The sequence below is a fragment of the Myotis yumanensis genome, unplaced genomic scaffold (assembly GCF_028538775.1).
Source record: "Myotis yumanensis isolate MYYU_CA2020_CCGP unplaced genomic scaffold, mMyoYum1.0.hap1 SCAF_8, whole genome shotgun sequence".
Lineage (NCBI taxonomy): Eukaryota > Metazoa > Chordata > Mammalia > Chiroptera > Vespertilionidae > Myotis > Myotis yumanensis.
The window spans coordinates 36,200,664-36,216,973 of NW_027223759.1; the positions used below are offsets into that span (position 1 = coordinate 36,200,664).

Below are 16,310 nucleotides of genomic sequence, written 5' to 3' on the forward strand. Positions count from 1 at the left end.
TCAGCTGTCATGAGTCATCAGGTGATAGAGAGTAACTTTGTCATCTGCCCCACTGGATTGCAAAGCTCCATGAAGCAGGGACTTGTCTGCCCTGTTTTCTGTTGTGTCCTAGCACCCACACCTCTGCTAGGGACTCAGAAAGGATTTAGTACATATTGATCAGGCCCCCTTAGAGCATGGTAAAGATATAGTGGATTGCTGGAAAGTTTATTAAAAGGATAACTTGAGCCCTAACAGGTTTGGCTCAGTGGATAGAGCATCAGCCTGCAGACTGAAGGGTCCCAGGTTCGATTCCGGTCAAGGGCATGTACCTTGGTTGCAGGCTCATCCCCAGTAGGGAGTGTGCAGGAGGCAGCTGATTGATGTTTCTCTCTCATCGATATTTCTAACTCTCTATCCCTCTCCCTTCCTCTGTGTGAAAAATCAATAAAATATATTTTTTAAAAAAAGAAAAAAGGATAACTTGATGGGATAGTATGCGTTTAGTCACATTTTTTATGCTCCTATATTGGGACAGGTTCAACATGTAATTCTAGCTTTGTCCTTTTGATGTTCCTTTTCATCTGTGAAAATTAAAGTCTAATTGAAGTTCAGTCCTAATTTCTATGTTTGCACATTTCACATTCACTCTTGTGTTCTTGATTTTGTCAACAATGATTTTTAAAACATGTGCTCCTTCCACATGTCCTATGGGACTTAGCATGGGGAGGTTCAAACCCAGATGCCTGAGAGACAGTCAGGCACCGAGTTCAGAAGCACTTCTCTGTACAAATTAAGCTGTAGCTGATAACCTAACCATGAAGTGATGGAATCTGTTCATGCTTCCTTCAAATATAAGATGTAATGTTTGGTATTTTGCAAATCTTTGAAGTTAAATTTAAAACATTCAGAATATGTAGTTGAAGAGGGATTCTTAACTCCTTAAATGCTAGAATGAATACATATCGCCCATCTTTGTCGTGTTACACTCAACAATGTGGGGGGGAAGTTACCTTGACATAGGCAATTGCCAGTTTGGGACATGGAGGTATTTAAAACAGGAAGCAGGGAGGGGACTGGCTCCCTCCTTGGCGGGGGGCGGGGGGGGGGGGGGTGCGTGGAGGGATTGCAGCAAGTCAAAGTATATAAGGATCTCCGTTTCTGTCCCGTTCCCACAGCTTAGGAGGTGAGTGCTGTTGACATCGATGGGGAGATATGTTCAGTTTTCTGAAAATGTGACACATTAAATGATTGGCAAACTCATGATTGAAAACCTACTTTGCATTCTATTAAAATATAAAGACCCTCTCCAGAGTTCATTCCACACATTTGTTAAGAGGTGAGATCACATTTCTGATCTCACAGTGTATGAATTCTGGAGCCCCACACACTGGATTCAAATTGAGGCCCTGCTCTGGGTGGGTGTCTGACCTGTGAGCATCCATCTCCCCATCAGTAAATTGGGAGAGTTGTACCAAATTCATAGTTGTCGTACGGAGTCCAGAAAATGATGTTTGTGGGGCATTTAGCCCAGTGCCAGGCCTAGCATAAACTCTCAGCAGATGGTCATCCGGATAATATCATGCTGATGTCTTCCTTTTTGTTTAAAGGTGAATCGGGGCTAGGAAAATCGACTCTTATAAACAGCCTGTTCTTGACGGATCTTTACCCAGAAAGAATCATACCTGGAGCTGCAGGTACAAAAATTCATACACTCCTAAGTATAATTTACCATGGAAGTTGTGTAAGAATGCATAATTAATATTTGATGCCTTGAGTTTTTGCTTTTGTTTGGCTGTAAACACAAGGAAAATGTCATTTAGGTAAGGAAGAGTGTGCTGCACCTTGGTCCTTGGATTCAGGTTGTAGACTGACAGAATATCCGTGGATCCATCCTCTCCAAGTTTGTTGTCTATAAAGTCTATACAGTGTCATAAATTGTTCTTGCCTATGTTCTCTGTGTGATGGGAGGATCAAGTGACAGTGTTATCTCTCGTGGAAAAAAGCTGTGTAGCTAGTAGGCTACTGTGGGGGTCAGGAGTTCTGAGTGTTCCCAATGCAGGACACGTGTCTGTGAATGCTGATTAAGTGAATGGATTAAGCACAGATAGATCCTAGGACCTGAGCTACCACAATGGAGACATATAGCCCTGTCATTGAATTCAATTTTAAAGGAATTCATAAATTGTTTTCTTTGTCCCAGGAAAAGAAATTAAAATTTTCAATATTGGCATTTTACCTTCCTGGGCAGCCCTTTAATCTTAGCTTCAACACTTCCCTTGCTTACACTGGAATCATTTTTACACAATCCTCATATTACCTTTTGGAAACCTTCCTCAGAGAGGTTGTGGCTTTCAGGTCATTTGATAATAAGTAACTAATAGATAATTTCATCTCTTTGCAAACAGGCTCAATGTTAAGGCACATTCTCTTACTAAGTTTGTTTCTTTTCTAGAGAAAATTGAAAGAACAGTCCAAATTGAGGCTTCTACTGTTGAGATTGAAGAGCGAGGGGTCAAGCTGCGCCTGACAGTGGTGGACACACCCGGCTATGGTGATGCCATCAACTGCAGGGATTGGTACGCACCCCACAGGGATGGGCACCCAGAAGTGTTGAGGGCTGTGCATGTATTAACACCTGTTTTGCTATATTTTATTTTATTTATTTTTTTCATGATTGCACAGCTTTATTGCTTAGGGTGTGGTTATATGTAGCAAGTATCTAAGGATGTATATATTTTTTTAATAATTCTTTACTGTTGAAAGTATTACATGTGTCCCTTTTTTCCTCTGTTGACCCCCTCTAAAACAGGAAGCAGGAAGGGGACTGGCTCCCCAACCCTCCCCAACCCTCACCTCACCTCAAGCCTTCAGGACTCTATTGTCTGTGTTCATGGGTTATGCATATATGCATTCAAGGTCTTTGGTTGATTACCTCCCACCCACCCACCTTCCTCTGAGATTCCACACACTGTTCTATGCTTCCATGTCTCTGGATCCACTCCGTTCATCAGTTTATTTTGTTAGATTCCACATATGAGTGCGATCATATGATACTTGTCTTTCTCTGACTGACATATTTCACTTAGCATGATGTTCTCCAGGTCTCTCCATGCTTTCTCAAAGGATAAGAGATTCTTCGTTTTTACTGCTGCATAGTATTCCATGGTATAAATGTACCACAGCTTTTTTATCCACTCATCTACTTATTGTAAATTGTGCTACTGTGAACATAGGGGTGCATACATTCTTTCTGATTGGTGTTTCGGGTTTCTTAGGATATACTCCTAGAAGTGGGATCACTGGGTCAAATGGCAGATCCATATTTAATTTTTTGAGGAAACTCCATACTGTTTTCCATAATGGTTGCACCAGTCGGCATTCCTACCTGCTCTGTACTAGGGTTCCCTTTTCTTCACATCCTTGCCAGCCCTTGTCATTTGTTGATTTGTTGATGGTAGCCATTCCGACAGGTGTGAGACAGTACCTCACTGTCATTTTGATTTGCATCTCTCAGATGATAGTGATTTTGAGCATTTTTTTCATATGTCTCTTGGCCATCTGTATGTCCTCTTTGGAGAAGTGTCTATTTAGGTCCTTTGCCCATTTTTTAATTGGATCGTTTCTCTTCCTTTTGTTAAGTTGTGTGAGTTCCTTATATATTTTGGATATTAACCCTTTATCAGATGTATCATTGCCAAATATGTTCTCCCATGCAGTGGGTTCTCTTTTCGTTTAGTGATGGTTTCTTTTGCTGTGCAGAAGCTTTTTATGTTGATGTAGCCCCTTTTGTATATTTTCTCTTAGTTTCCTTTGCCTTAAGGAGATGTATCTGTAAACATCTTGCTATGAGAGATATCTTGAGATTTTGCTGCCTATGGTATCTTCTAGGATTTTTATGGCTTCACGACTTACATTTAACTCTTTTATCCCTTTTAAGTTTATTTTTGTGTATGTTGTTAAGTTGATGGTCTAGTTTCATTTTTTTGCATGTATCTGTCCAATTTTCCCAACAACATTTATTGAAGAGACTCTCTTGACTCCATTGTATGCTCTTGCCTCCTTTGTCAAATATTAATTGAGTGTAATGGTTTGGGTCGATTACTGGGTTCTCTGTTCTGTTCCATTGATCTATATGCCTGTTCATGTACCAGTACCAGGCTGTTTTGATTACCGTGGCTTTGTAGTATAAACTTGAAAACTGGTATTGTGATTTTTCCAACTTTGTTTTTCTTTCTCAAAATTGCTGCAGCTATGCAGGGTCTTTTTGATTCCATATAAATTTTTGGAATATTTGTTCTTGCTCTGTGAAATAGTCCATTGGTATTTTAATAGGGATTGCATTGAATCTATAGATTACTTTGTGTAGTATTGCCATTTTAATGATGTTGATTCTACCAATCCATTAACATGGTGTATTCTTCCACTTGTTTATATCTTCTTCTATCTCTTTCATTGTCCTGAAGTTTTCTGAGTATAGGTCCTTTGTCTCCTTGGTTAAGTTTATTCCTAAGTATTTTAATTTTTTTGTTGCAATGGTAAATGGGATTGTTTGTTTAGTTTCTCTTTCTGAGAATTCATTATTGGTGTATAAAAAAAACCCATCGATTTTTGGGTGTTGATTTTGTATCCTGCTACATTGCCAAATTCATTTATTAAATCTAGTAGTTTTTTGGTGGAGTATTTAGGGTTTTCTATGACTAATATCATGCCATCTGTGAATAATGAGAGTTTTACTTCCTTTTTTCCAATTTGGATGCCTTTTATTCTTGTCTGATCACTGTGGCTAGGACTTCCAGTACTATGTTGAATAAGAGTGGTGAAAGTGGACATCCCTGTCTTGTTCCTGTTCTTAGGGGAAATGCTTTTAGTTTTTGTCCATTGAGTATAATGTTGGCTTTAGGTTTGTCATATATGGCCTTTATCATATTGAAATATGCTCCCTCTATTCCACTTTGCTGAGAGTTTTTATCAAAAATGGATGTTGGATTTTTTCACATGCTTTTTCTGCACCTATTGATATGATCATGTGATTTTTGTCTTTCAATTTGTTTATGTGATGTATCTCGTTTATTAATTTGCAAATATTGTACCAGCCTTGCATCCCTGGAATAAATCCCACTTGGTCGTGGTGTATGATCTTTTTAATATATTGCTGGATGCGATTTGCTAATATTTTGTTGAGGATTTTAGCATCTATGTTCACCAGGGATATTGGCCTGTAATTCTCTTTCTTTATAGTATCTTTATCTGGTTTTGGAATTAGGATAATGCTGGACTCATAAAAAGAATTTGGAAGTGTTCCTTCCTCTTGGATTTTCTGAAATAGTTTGAGGAGTATAGGTGTTAGTTCTTCTTTGAATGTTTGGTAAACTCCCCTGTGAAGCCATCGGGACCTGGGCTTTTGTTTGTTGGGAGTTTTTTGTTGTTATTGGCCTATACAGGCTTTCTGATTCCTCCTGATTCAGTTTTAGGAGATTGTATTTTTCTAGGAATTTGTCCATTTCATCCACTTTGTCCAGCTTATTCATAGTATTTTCTTATAATCCTTTGTATTTCTGTGGTGTCATTGGTTACTTCTCCACTTTCGTTTGTTTTGCTATATTTAAATGTATAGTGCTGAGTAATTATTGGATATGGAGTAACTGGATATGGTAAAATAATGGGACAATTTTTATTTTTATTTTTTGGTTAATCCTCACCTGAGGATATTTTTTCCATTGAATTTTAGGGAGGGAGGATAGGAGGGAAATCAGTGTGTGAAAGAGACATATTCACTGGGCCTCCCTCAAAGCTGCAACCCAGGTACATGCCCTTGACTGGGAATCGAGCCCTTGACGCTTTGATGCGTGCCTGACACTCTAACCACAGAGAACACTGGCCAGGGAATTAATAGGACAATTTAAGGCACATTAATAAGGATATTTTAAATTAGAAATTTCACAGAGAATGAGGGTTTTTTCCCTCTTAAGAACATTGTAGTGAGATCTGAGATTGTAGAGTCAACCCTCTATCCTGATTGGAGCTGTAACCAGTGGACACGATATTGGGGTCCAGTGTTCCTCTGGAACTCTCTCAGTCACTCAAGACCCAGTGCCTGAAAATGGCTGCTCACTGGCATTTGCACCAATTGGGAAATGCACAAGTAGAAAATGAGAGCAGTCTTGCCAGGATCCTGCTGAGGATCCCTTTTCATGTACGGAGGCCCCTGGTCCTTCCCAGGAGCATAAAGTATCAATGCCCAACACTAGGTAGAAAAGGGAGGACAGGGAGGCCTCTCCCCTTCATTGGGAACAGCCCCTCCTGCAGGTCGGCCTTGGCATTGTGGCTGCGCTGCTTACCATCTCCACATCTCCGCTGCCTGCTCCTGCTGTGTTCTGCTGCTGCTACCACGCCCCTTAAAAGCATTGGCAGCCCAGGCTCTTATAACCTCTTCCATTCTGACTTTTGACCCCCGGCCCTTAGCTCTTGGCACAGTTTCCAGATATATCCATCTTGCCAAATGGAGGAGTCAGTTTCCATTTCCATCTTACAGATGAGTTACAAAATTATATTTGGGAGGTGGGGCACAGGGGACAAGAAAACTTGCTTTGTTTCTGAAGTTAGGGTCTGCCTGCCTGCCTTTTGTACCCTTGATCCTCAATGTGTGTGTGTCTCAGCTTCAAGACCATCATCTCCTACATTGACGAGCAGTTCGAGCGGTACCTACATGATGAGAGCGGCCTCAACCGACGGCACATCGTGGACAACAGGGTACACTGCTGCTTCTATTTCATCTCGCCCTTTGGACATGGACTTAAGCCCTTAGATGTCGCGTTTATGAAGGCGATACACAACAAGGTCAATATTGTGCCTGTCATTGCGAAAGCTGATACCCTCACTCTGAAGGAACGGGAACGTTTGAAGAAAAGGGTGAGTGACTGTGGGGCAGGCAGCAAAGTGCGATGGAGGTGTGGGGCAGTTTTAACCAGCACCTAATACTTCTAATTTTTTAGTATTTTTCCTTCACAAAGGTATCGAATTACTACTGTTTCTTATAACTCACCTTAGGTGAACTTACCCTCAGTGCCTAGAAGATGGCTAATGTGCAGTCACGTTTCATGGTCGGTAACAATGTGCACTGGGTGGGAGGATCTCCCTGAGGTTCTCTGTTCCATCTAAACACTGTAACCCCCACATTTTTCTGGGAACGTGTACTAATGATGATAGTCTGGTGTCAGAAGGCTGAGAGGCCTGCATTTAGCTGTGGAGGTTGCACAGCGGTCCTCCAGCTCCTGAGCTGGCTGTGGTCTCTGTTCTCCCATAGAGCTTCAGTTACCTGTTTAAATTACATACCTGTTTGTATGCTTATTGAGAATTCCAAGCTTGTATGCTATATTCTACAAATAAGAATTCCTTTAATTATCCTCAAAAATAACCACTATTAACAGGTATCTGTCCTTCTAGAACAGCGGTTCTCAACCTGTGAGTCACGACCCTTTCACAGGAGTCGCCTAAGACCATCCTGCATATCAGATATTTACATTACGATTCATAACATTAGCAACATTACAGTTATGAAGTAGCAACGAAAATAATTTTATGGTTGGGTCACAACATGAGGAACTGTATTTAAAGGGCCGGAAGGTTGAGAACCACTGTTCTAGAACATGGTCTCTTTATGTTTTTGTTTTTACAGAATAGGATTATGTCATACCTATGATTCTGCCACTTGACTTTCTAAGTCTTATGCAGAAAGCACGCCTCTCACCCTTATCTATGGCATGCATAGTGTTCTTCAGTGTGTTTCTGGGTCTTCCCATCCACTCCCCAGTCCCTGACATTGGGATCTTTGCTTGCTTGTGTATTCCAAAAGTTTGGAACAGGACCTGGCACGTGTTAGACACTCAGAAATGTTTATGTGTTGAACAGTTGTCCACATCTGTCATCTCACAGTTGTAAAGTCAGACAAATTCTTGAAAAGGAAATTAATGCATGTTTAAATACTTGAAAGATGGCTAAATTTTCCTCAAAATAAGCTTGTTCTCAAAGCAGCATTCAAGCACGCTCTTCTCTCCCCGACATTCCTGATGTATCACCAGTTTTTGTCATGTGTTTCCTCCTGCTCAATGCCCTTGGCATTCTCTTAGGTATTAGAGACTTGCCTCTCTTTATTGAGTTACAGATATTCTTGTTTTTAGACTATTATGTCAGAGTCTGAGTTTTGTGTGTTCACATTTTTCTGGCTGTCTTTTCCATAGCAGAGTTTCTAAATTGTATATACTCATATTTCTCAACTGTACCCTTTACTGTCTCAGGAGGCTGCCAATATTTTAGGAAATATTCAGGCCCTTGAAGGAACCCCTGAAAGCTTAGGCATTTTTATATGTTATAGTCAGTATTTTAGCACTTCCACTTAAGGAAACTTCACCTTCTGTAGGGTGTTACATTCCATTTCAGAGAGGTAGGGGAAAGAGGTACCCAGGGTAGCATGCTTTATACCCATCTCATCTTATACTCAAAACACTTAGTGCTTGATCTCAAACTCTGAAATGAATTGAAATACTTGGTGCACTGATCTCTTTTATCTTGGGCCTTTTTAACCCTTTCTCTTTACTCCTCCCTGATCTAAAGGAACCTCTCAAACCTCTCCCACCCTCCTTTGTTTTATGGGTTGGTGTCCATCTACCCTCTGCTAATCCCTTTAACTTGGGGCTCACCTGTCCAGCTGCAAACAATGTGTTCAATGGAAGGTCTACATTAAGAACAAATCCCACCTGTCTGGGTTCCTATGGTAGGCAACCAATAGATTTGTCTCTCACATCGATGTTTTTCTCTCTCTCCCCCTCCTTCTCTCCCACTCTCTCTATAAATCAATGGAAAAAATATCCTCGGGTGAGGATTAACCAAAAAAAAAAGGAAGAACAAATCTGGGAGCAGGGTTTGAGGTGGGTGTTCCCTGCTGGCTTGGATTATGTTCTCTCTTCCCTTGGGCTGTCGGGCATAAGAAACATCCAAACTGTAGAGAATTTTTATGAGTTTATTTTTGCAGCTTCTCTTATGTATTTGGAATTAAGGAGGGAACACAAGATTACATGAGGGTGGGCAAGAGCAAGGCAGTGATCAGATTACAGGATATACTTTAGACATACGGGTCTGCAGGGGGGCATTTCAAAGGTGTGTTCACCTAGGAACAATGGACAGAGCTAGCTTAAACTGAAGATAAACCTTTCACTAAGTTAAGTTGTATGCCTGGGTTTTGACTATCTACCATGACTTGCCCAGTTAGGAATGTTATGGGTTCACTCAGCGAGATAGACCACCGACACAGAATTCAAATGTAAGAGCCTTTATTAAGCTGGCCAGCTGACTACAGTTACAGCACCCTGCCGAAGCAGAGGACTAAACTGCAGCCCAGACTACTACAGGAGTTACATTTTATTGTTAACTTTTGTGGAGGCCCAGAGACAAATGTGTCTTTCAAATTCTGGGCCCCCCATTATGGAGGAAACTCTCTTTATTTATACTTTTTCCAGTCCTTTGTCTCCCAAATTTGGAATGAGACTTCCGGGCCTTCTGAGAAAGAAGGCCTGCGTGCTAGGAAGGGGCCATGAAACCATATCTCAAGGCCTGGCCTGATGTCAGTACCTTCCTATCTGTGTTTTTTAGGAACAGACAGCACAGCATGACCCATCTGGCCAAAGCACCAGATATGCAGCCCAGCACAAGAATTTATGACTAGGTCACCCTGTGAGCTTACTTTCCATAGAACCCCTTTTTCCATCCACAATGCCCAAGTCTTGGTGTGAGAATAAGCAGAGCTCCAGCCTTCCTCATACCTTATGGAGTGCCCAGCATATAGACAGATGAATGACTGCTTACCCCAACTCCAGCCTTGTTTTCCCTTCCCTCTTAGTGGTCTGCTCCCTGGTTGACAGTGTAGAGTGTGAGGTTTCCCTGGAGGCCACTTTTTGCCTATTGAGTAAAAGTCTGGATCCCAGATCTCAGACCCTGGCCTGGCATTCTGGGGATTCGCCCCTTGGTAACCCCGGGGGTTCTTCTGACTTACCCAACTCATTGTCCTGTGTTCCGCCATCCTAGATTTCTTGTAATTACCAAAACGGACTTCCTGTGTTCTTCCCTCGTGGTTTTGACAGATTTTCCCCAGGTGCCTCTCCCCCTCCTCATGAGACTCCTTTGTGTTCTTCAGGAACCCTTTAGGCAACACCTGTGGCTCTTCTCTACTGGCAGCATCTGTCTGTGCCTCTCCTCAGGCACTTGTCGTTCTGGCCACGTTGGGGGTTGGGGGGAGGGTGTACATAGACATTGGTGGTATATTGTGTTACTATGGACAGAGGTCCCTCCAAATACTTAAATATCATTTTAGCAGTTCATGAAAGCTTTGAAAATAATTGTCATAAGCCATTTTATTTTTTATTGAAGTTTGGGTAATTCTGATGTATTTCCCAATACAGTGAGTTAGGCTTGACTAAAATTTGTGCGGTTTGTTAAAATTGCTTCTGATTTTGTCATTCTTTCAGATTCTGGATGAAATTGAAGAACATAACATCAAAATCTATCACTTACCTGATGCAGAATCAGATGAAGATGAAGATTTTAAAGAGCAGACCAGACTTCTCAAGGTAAGAATTCCAGGTACACAAAGTGACTAACTCCTGTTTCCTGCTGTCCGCATTCAAAATGGGAGGAGTTGGTGAAGAACCAGATCCTGGAGCCTTGACTTAGAGAAGTTGTCTGGGAATTGTGACCTAACTGTCACTGTAAGGCTTAGAAATCTTATTTGCAGCTTTAATTTGTTCGTGCAGTTTGTCCTTTGTGGAAGATGCCTGCCACTTCCAAGTAAAGTGTGTGCACCATAAGCTTTCCAAGTAATCCTGTGGTAGCAGCCAAGTGTCCCCTCTGTGTTGATGCTCCTGTGTTTGCGGTGAATGTGGCAGTCCCTGTGTGGAACCTGTCAACCCTGTGTGTCTCTTCCTAGGCCAGTATTCCGTTCTCTGTGGTTGGATCCAATCAGCTGATAGAAGCCAAAGGCAAGAAGGTCCGAGGCCGCCTCTATCCGTGGGGTGTCGTGGAAGTGGAGAACCCAGAACACAACGACTTTCTGAAGCTGAGGACAATGCTCATGTAAGACAGTCATGCACTACAGTTGGCAGAGCCCAGCACAGAGAGTGTGGGATGTGCATGGGACTTCCATTGTGCCTGCAGTGGGCCTGCCGCAGCATGGTACAGAAGGCCTGCACCTGCAGGCTTTCTGGAATGATCTGAACTAGTCCTTCCACCTGTGACCTTTAGCTCAGTACTCCTTTCTCATTGAATGCCAGGGTCTCTTTTGAGGCTAAAAGTAGACTAGACTTAATGTGTGGGGTGGCCAGTCCCAGCAAGAGTCACCTCCTGCTCCAGGGAGGATGTGTTTGGATCTGCCTTAGGGGCCAGCTGGGGTATGCTGCCACAGCTGGTCAGCCTCAGGCTCTCTCAGGGTCGCCCGTTCTATTCCTCTTATTGCAGTGGTTCTCAACCTTGGCTGCACATTAGAATCACCTGGGAATCTTTTTAAAATCCTGATTTCTAGGCCTCATCCTCCGGAAATTTTGTTATGGGGTGAGGCCACAACATTAGTAACAACGAAACAGAATTTCTGGAGGATGAGGCTCAGAAATCAGGATTTTAAAAAGATTCCCAGGTGATTCTAATATGCAGCCAAGGTTGAGAACCACTGCTCTATTGAGTCCTTGCAACTAGGACAGCCCTGACTACAAAAACAGTCCGTTTCCTCTAAAAATAGATTCCACATTTAGCAACATACATGTAATGCTTTTGCTCTTGAATGAAGAGGTTGAAAGAAAAAGTGTTGCCAAACCTCTTTAATCAGAAGAGTTCAAACAATGGCTAATCTAGATAAACTTTAAATAACTGAAAACTGCTCTACATGCCACATATGTCTCACTTGGGTTAGCAGTTTTAGTGAATTAAAATTACTAAAAAAAATACCATTAAATTTACTATTCAAGCTCTATTAAACGTACTTCAGTCATTTAAAGTGCACCCGGCCCCTTCAGGGGTGGGTTTTCAGCTGTCGTGATCCTGTCAGAGGTGGAGGGTGTGGAGGGCTGAAGAGGGAACTTTGGTGTCAGTTATGTGTTTCTCAGAAAGAGGGAAAATGGGCCACCCCTTTGCCATTACTCAGTCCATTCCCTGGATCCTGAGTAACAAGAACATAATCTCTCTAATCTTTGAGTTCTTACATATTGGAAAAAACTCAGCCAGAAACCCAGGAATGTTCTATACAGTGATTAGAAGATTTGAAGTGCTGTTTCTATTTTATCCAGAATGTTAATACTTCATTTTGTGTTCTTCCCCATAGCTTAAGCTAGTTAACTCTCTCTGATATACATTGTAAGCATAAGAAGTCACGAATATTTGAATTGCATATTTTCTATAAGTACGTTCAGAAAGTGTGTTCTGTTTCAGACACTGTTTACCTAAAAAGATCTCCTAATGTCTATGCATCTGGCCCTGTCCAGGGATGATAGTCTCGTGCAGAATTTGGCCGTACCTGTGGTAGACACCCCATGGAGGGACTCTTAACCTGGCCCTGTGGGGTGGGTGTGTTTTTCATTTACTGTGGTAGCAAGGAAGGATGCACCTCTGTAGATGTTTCCACAGCCTTATCCCCAAATTCCATCAACTTTGTGTACAATTTGCCAGGTAATAAGTGGAGTTTTAGTTCCAGGGGTTCTTTTGTGTCCGTGATTGGTTGTTTTCTTCATGTAAATGGCACATGCATGGAGCCCAGCTTGGTGCATTCTTACCTCTTTCAGCACTCACATGCAGGACCTCCAGGAAGTGACCCAGGACCTTCACTATGAGAACTTCCGTTCTGAGAGGCTCAAAAGGGGCGGCAGGTGAGACTATCCCTCTCTGTCCATATTTGTCACCCCAAGTAACACTGTCCTGTATGTGTCCAGCTCTTCTTCCTTGACCTCAGAGCAATATGATTTGATTTTCTACTTGAGCTATTATAAGCTACTTGTTGCTAATTTAATCAAATTGTGCCCCTTTTTGCCTGTTAAAGGCAGCTTTAATCATCTGCACGGACAGAACAGCTTTAAATGGAAAGGCCATATACATGTGGTGGGTACTTTATCAAAAGTGTCAGTCTGTCTATAAATGAGGACAGACTCACATTAACACTCCGGTGTGGGGTGAATTTCCCGCCAAAATATAAGATGGCGCGGGCAATTATTTAGGTTTCCCGCGCAAAATCAGGGATTTTTATGATACCTATTACCCCAATGGGTATGAAACGGTTCGCATACGCAGGTAGGTATCTTTGTGAATGGCAAACAAACAAATATTTGGTAATACGCAGTTACAATCGGCCCGAGTTTACACGTTTCCCGCACTCCACCGCAAATCTATATGAACCCAGTTAAGACAGCTCCCGCGGAGTACGCGCAATTCACGCGAGCCGACTTAACTCGTTTCCCCCACTCCAAGTGTTAAGAAAGTACAGCACCCCAAGGGTTAAGGTGGGAGCAGCAGGTCTACTCCTCAGCGCACATGGCCACCCTCACTCAGCTGTTTACTATCCTCAAGGGTTTTTAATTGAGACCTGATTCATGTCTGATGAAATCACATCTATGCATAGAGCTTAATAAATAAGTAATGTACAGCATTCAGTAAAATAATTTTCTGTATTGTAGTTCACTAAAATATTCACATTTTTAAAATTTGATAGATATGTGCATATATATGAAGTGTACATTAAAGTCTACTTTATTGTTTTATTAATGTGGGGTCTAGACATTAAGAAAGGTAGAAGCAACAAGGAGGTCCCATTGAGGAGCAGACAACCAGGCAATGGACTAGTCCAGTGGTCGGCAAACTCATTAGTCAACAGAGCCCAATATCAACAGTACAATGATTGAAATTTCTTTTGAGAGCCAAATTTTTTAAACTTAAACTATATAGGTAGGTACATTGTTATTAACTTAATTAGGGTACTCCTAAGGCTTAGGAAGAGCCGCATGTGGCTCGAGAGCCGCAGTTTGCCGACCACAGGTAGGCCAGCCTCAGCATATTAGAACTGTGTCTTCATGAGCTGGGGCCTCTGTACTGGCCCCCTCTGCTTAGACCCCAGAGCCTGTTCCTTATTTTCAGTGTGATGGACATAGTCTGTGTTTATAAAGAATAACTCAAAAAAGTATTCTTCAGGAAGTAGCTGCTGTATTTTTAGTAGATAACGATGGAAGTGTCATCATCCCAGCTTAGAGTATCTTATATTTTCCATTTCATGTTGTTCTTTTTTCATCCTCATTCATTCATGTCATTAATTAGAAAAATAATAAATATATGTAATTTTAAGTAGATACATGTCTGAGGAATGTGAAGTGAAATGTTACTTTGGTTATCTGTCATCAGAAATAACCAACTTATATTTGTTGCCGTATTATCATTGTAATTTTTTTCAACTCTTAGAAAGGTGGAAAATGAGGACATGAATAAAGATCAGATCTTGCTGGAAAAGGAAGCTGAGGTAAGTAGAAAAGTATTACTTTTAAATCTAAAGCTGTTTAGTTTATATCAAGAATACTATTTATAATTAGCTTATTATAGCTTCCCTTATTTTTAAGAAGGAATATATTTCATGTAGCTAATGTACTTCATATACCCATCTATATATAATAATATGCCTGTTGTTTTACATGTATTATCTCATTTAATTTCCGATCACAATTTAGGGGAAAAACTTGGAACCAATGAGAATTTAGTAACATGACTGATTTTGTAATATGTTCATAAATCAGCTTTCCTATATATAGGTAATAACCAATTAGAAAATATAATGAGAAACTGCTGTTCACAATCATTAACAAATTTACGGAGAAATATATAGGACTTACGTGGGGAAAGAAACTAGAAAACTACTGACAATTTTCAAAATTTTAATAGAGACACAACTTTTTAGGATGCTTAATACAAAGATCACAGTTTTCTCTAAATTTAATGCAATCCCAGCAGACTTGTGTGTGCTTATCAAGTTTTTACTTTGAGGGAAGAGGTTGATAATATAATTGTAATGTTTCTTTTGAAGACTACACAGGGGAAACACAGGATGCTGTAGGAAATAGACTAATGAGAAGAGGTTGGCTTTGGTGGTTACAGAGAAGTCAGAGAACAGTGGTCACCCTGAGAAGTTGGTCCAGGTGTGGGAGGTTGATTCAGTACATGTCAGGAACTAGGTCAGAAGGATGGAAATGTGCTCTGACAAAGCTGGCTTTGAGGTTTGTTGAATTGTGGGATCCAGACATACTCAGTAAGTAATCCCAGAACAGGGCAATCTTTTGGAAACAAAAATAAGACTCACTTCTTTGGCCAAATAAATTCAATGTAGAGCAAATATTTAAATGTTAAAAACATAACCAAGCCCTGGCCGGTGTGGCTCAATTGGTTGGGTGGCATCCTGCTCATGGGAAGGTTGCCTGTTCAATTCTCCATCAGGGCACATGCCCAAGTTGTGGCTCCATTCCCCAGTGAGCATGAGGTGTGCATGAGGCAGCCAATCAATGTTTCACTCTCACATTAATGTTTCTTTCTCTCCCTCTTCCTTCCTCTCTAAAAAATCAATTAAAATATTTTTTAAATAACATAACTAAAAAGTTACCTGAAGAAAACTTAGGTAAATAATTTATAATCCTTGTAAACCTTGAGGTCTTTTAAACATGTAGAAACCACACTGGTAGAATGGATAGGGATAGTGGAGGATACACATTCTCCAGGGGAGTGACAGGGCTGTCCCATGGCCTGGGCTCACATTCTCCACTGGGTAGCCCCAGTCTCTTTCCCACCTATTGTCTTTATTTTGTTTACTCATTTCTTTTTTATACTTGAATTGCATGTTCTTACCATTTGCTCAGTTCTCTATTGAGTTGTTGCTCATTCTACTGGTTTGTAAAAGTTCTTTGTTAATTCTTTGTCTTGTGTTGGGTAAGCGTAGAAGTTAATATTAGGCCTCCCAGGACACCCATAAAGAATGAGGGCTAGCAGACCCTGCACACAGTGATGTGTCCCTTTCTTGTGCCCACAGCTCCGCCGCATGCAGGAGATGATCGCCAGGATGCAGGCACAGATGCAGCTGCAGATGCAGGGCGGAGACGGTGACGGCGCAGTTCACGGGCACCACGTGTGAGGTAATGAGCCCAGGAGCAGCTTTGTTACTGACTCAGCCCGAACATAAGGGCAGGTGCCGCTGCCTCCTCAGGTTTTACTAACAGTTGACATTCGGAAGCTCTGTATTTAAAGGGAGAGGGTTGCTCCTAAAAAAGGAAGCT

The 16,310-nt window shown here is 41.4% G+C and overlaps 1 protein-coding gene across 1 annotated transcript in view; it reads left to right on the top strand.

The window, feature by feature from the left end:
* Positions 1–16,310, top strand: part of SEPTIN2 (septin 2) — a 31,239-nt gene that overhangs the window by 11,541 nt on the left and 3,388 nt on the right. The window contains exons 4-11 of the mRNA XM_070422600.1: positions 1,590–1,676; positions 2,435–2,558; positions 6,639–6,891; positions 10,500–10,601; positions 10,958–11,103; positions 12,798–12,881; positions 14,458–14,515; positions 16,067–16,169. Coding sequence (XP_070278701.1) covers positions 1,590–1,676; positions 2,435–2,558; positions 6,639–6,891; positions 10,500–10,601; positions 10,958–11,103; positions 12,798–12,881; positions 14,458–14,515; positions 16,067–16,168 — 956 coding nt within the window. The 3' untranslated portion in view covers position 16,169. The remainder of the gene's footprint in view (positions 1–1,589; positions 1,677–2,434; positions 2,559–6,638; positions 6,892–10,499; positions 10,602–10,957; positions 11,104–12,797; positions 12,882–14,457; positions 14,516–16,066; positions 16,170–16,310) is intronic.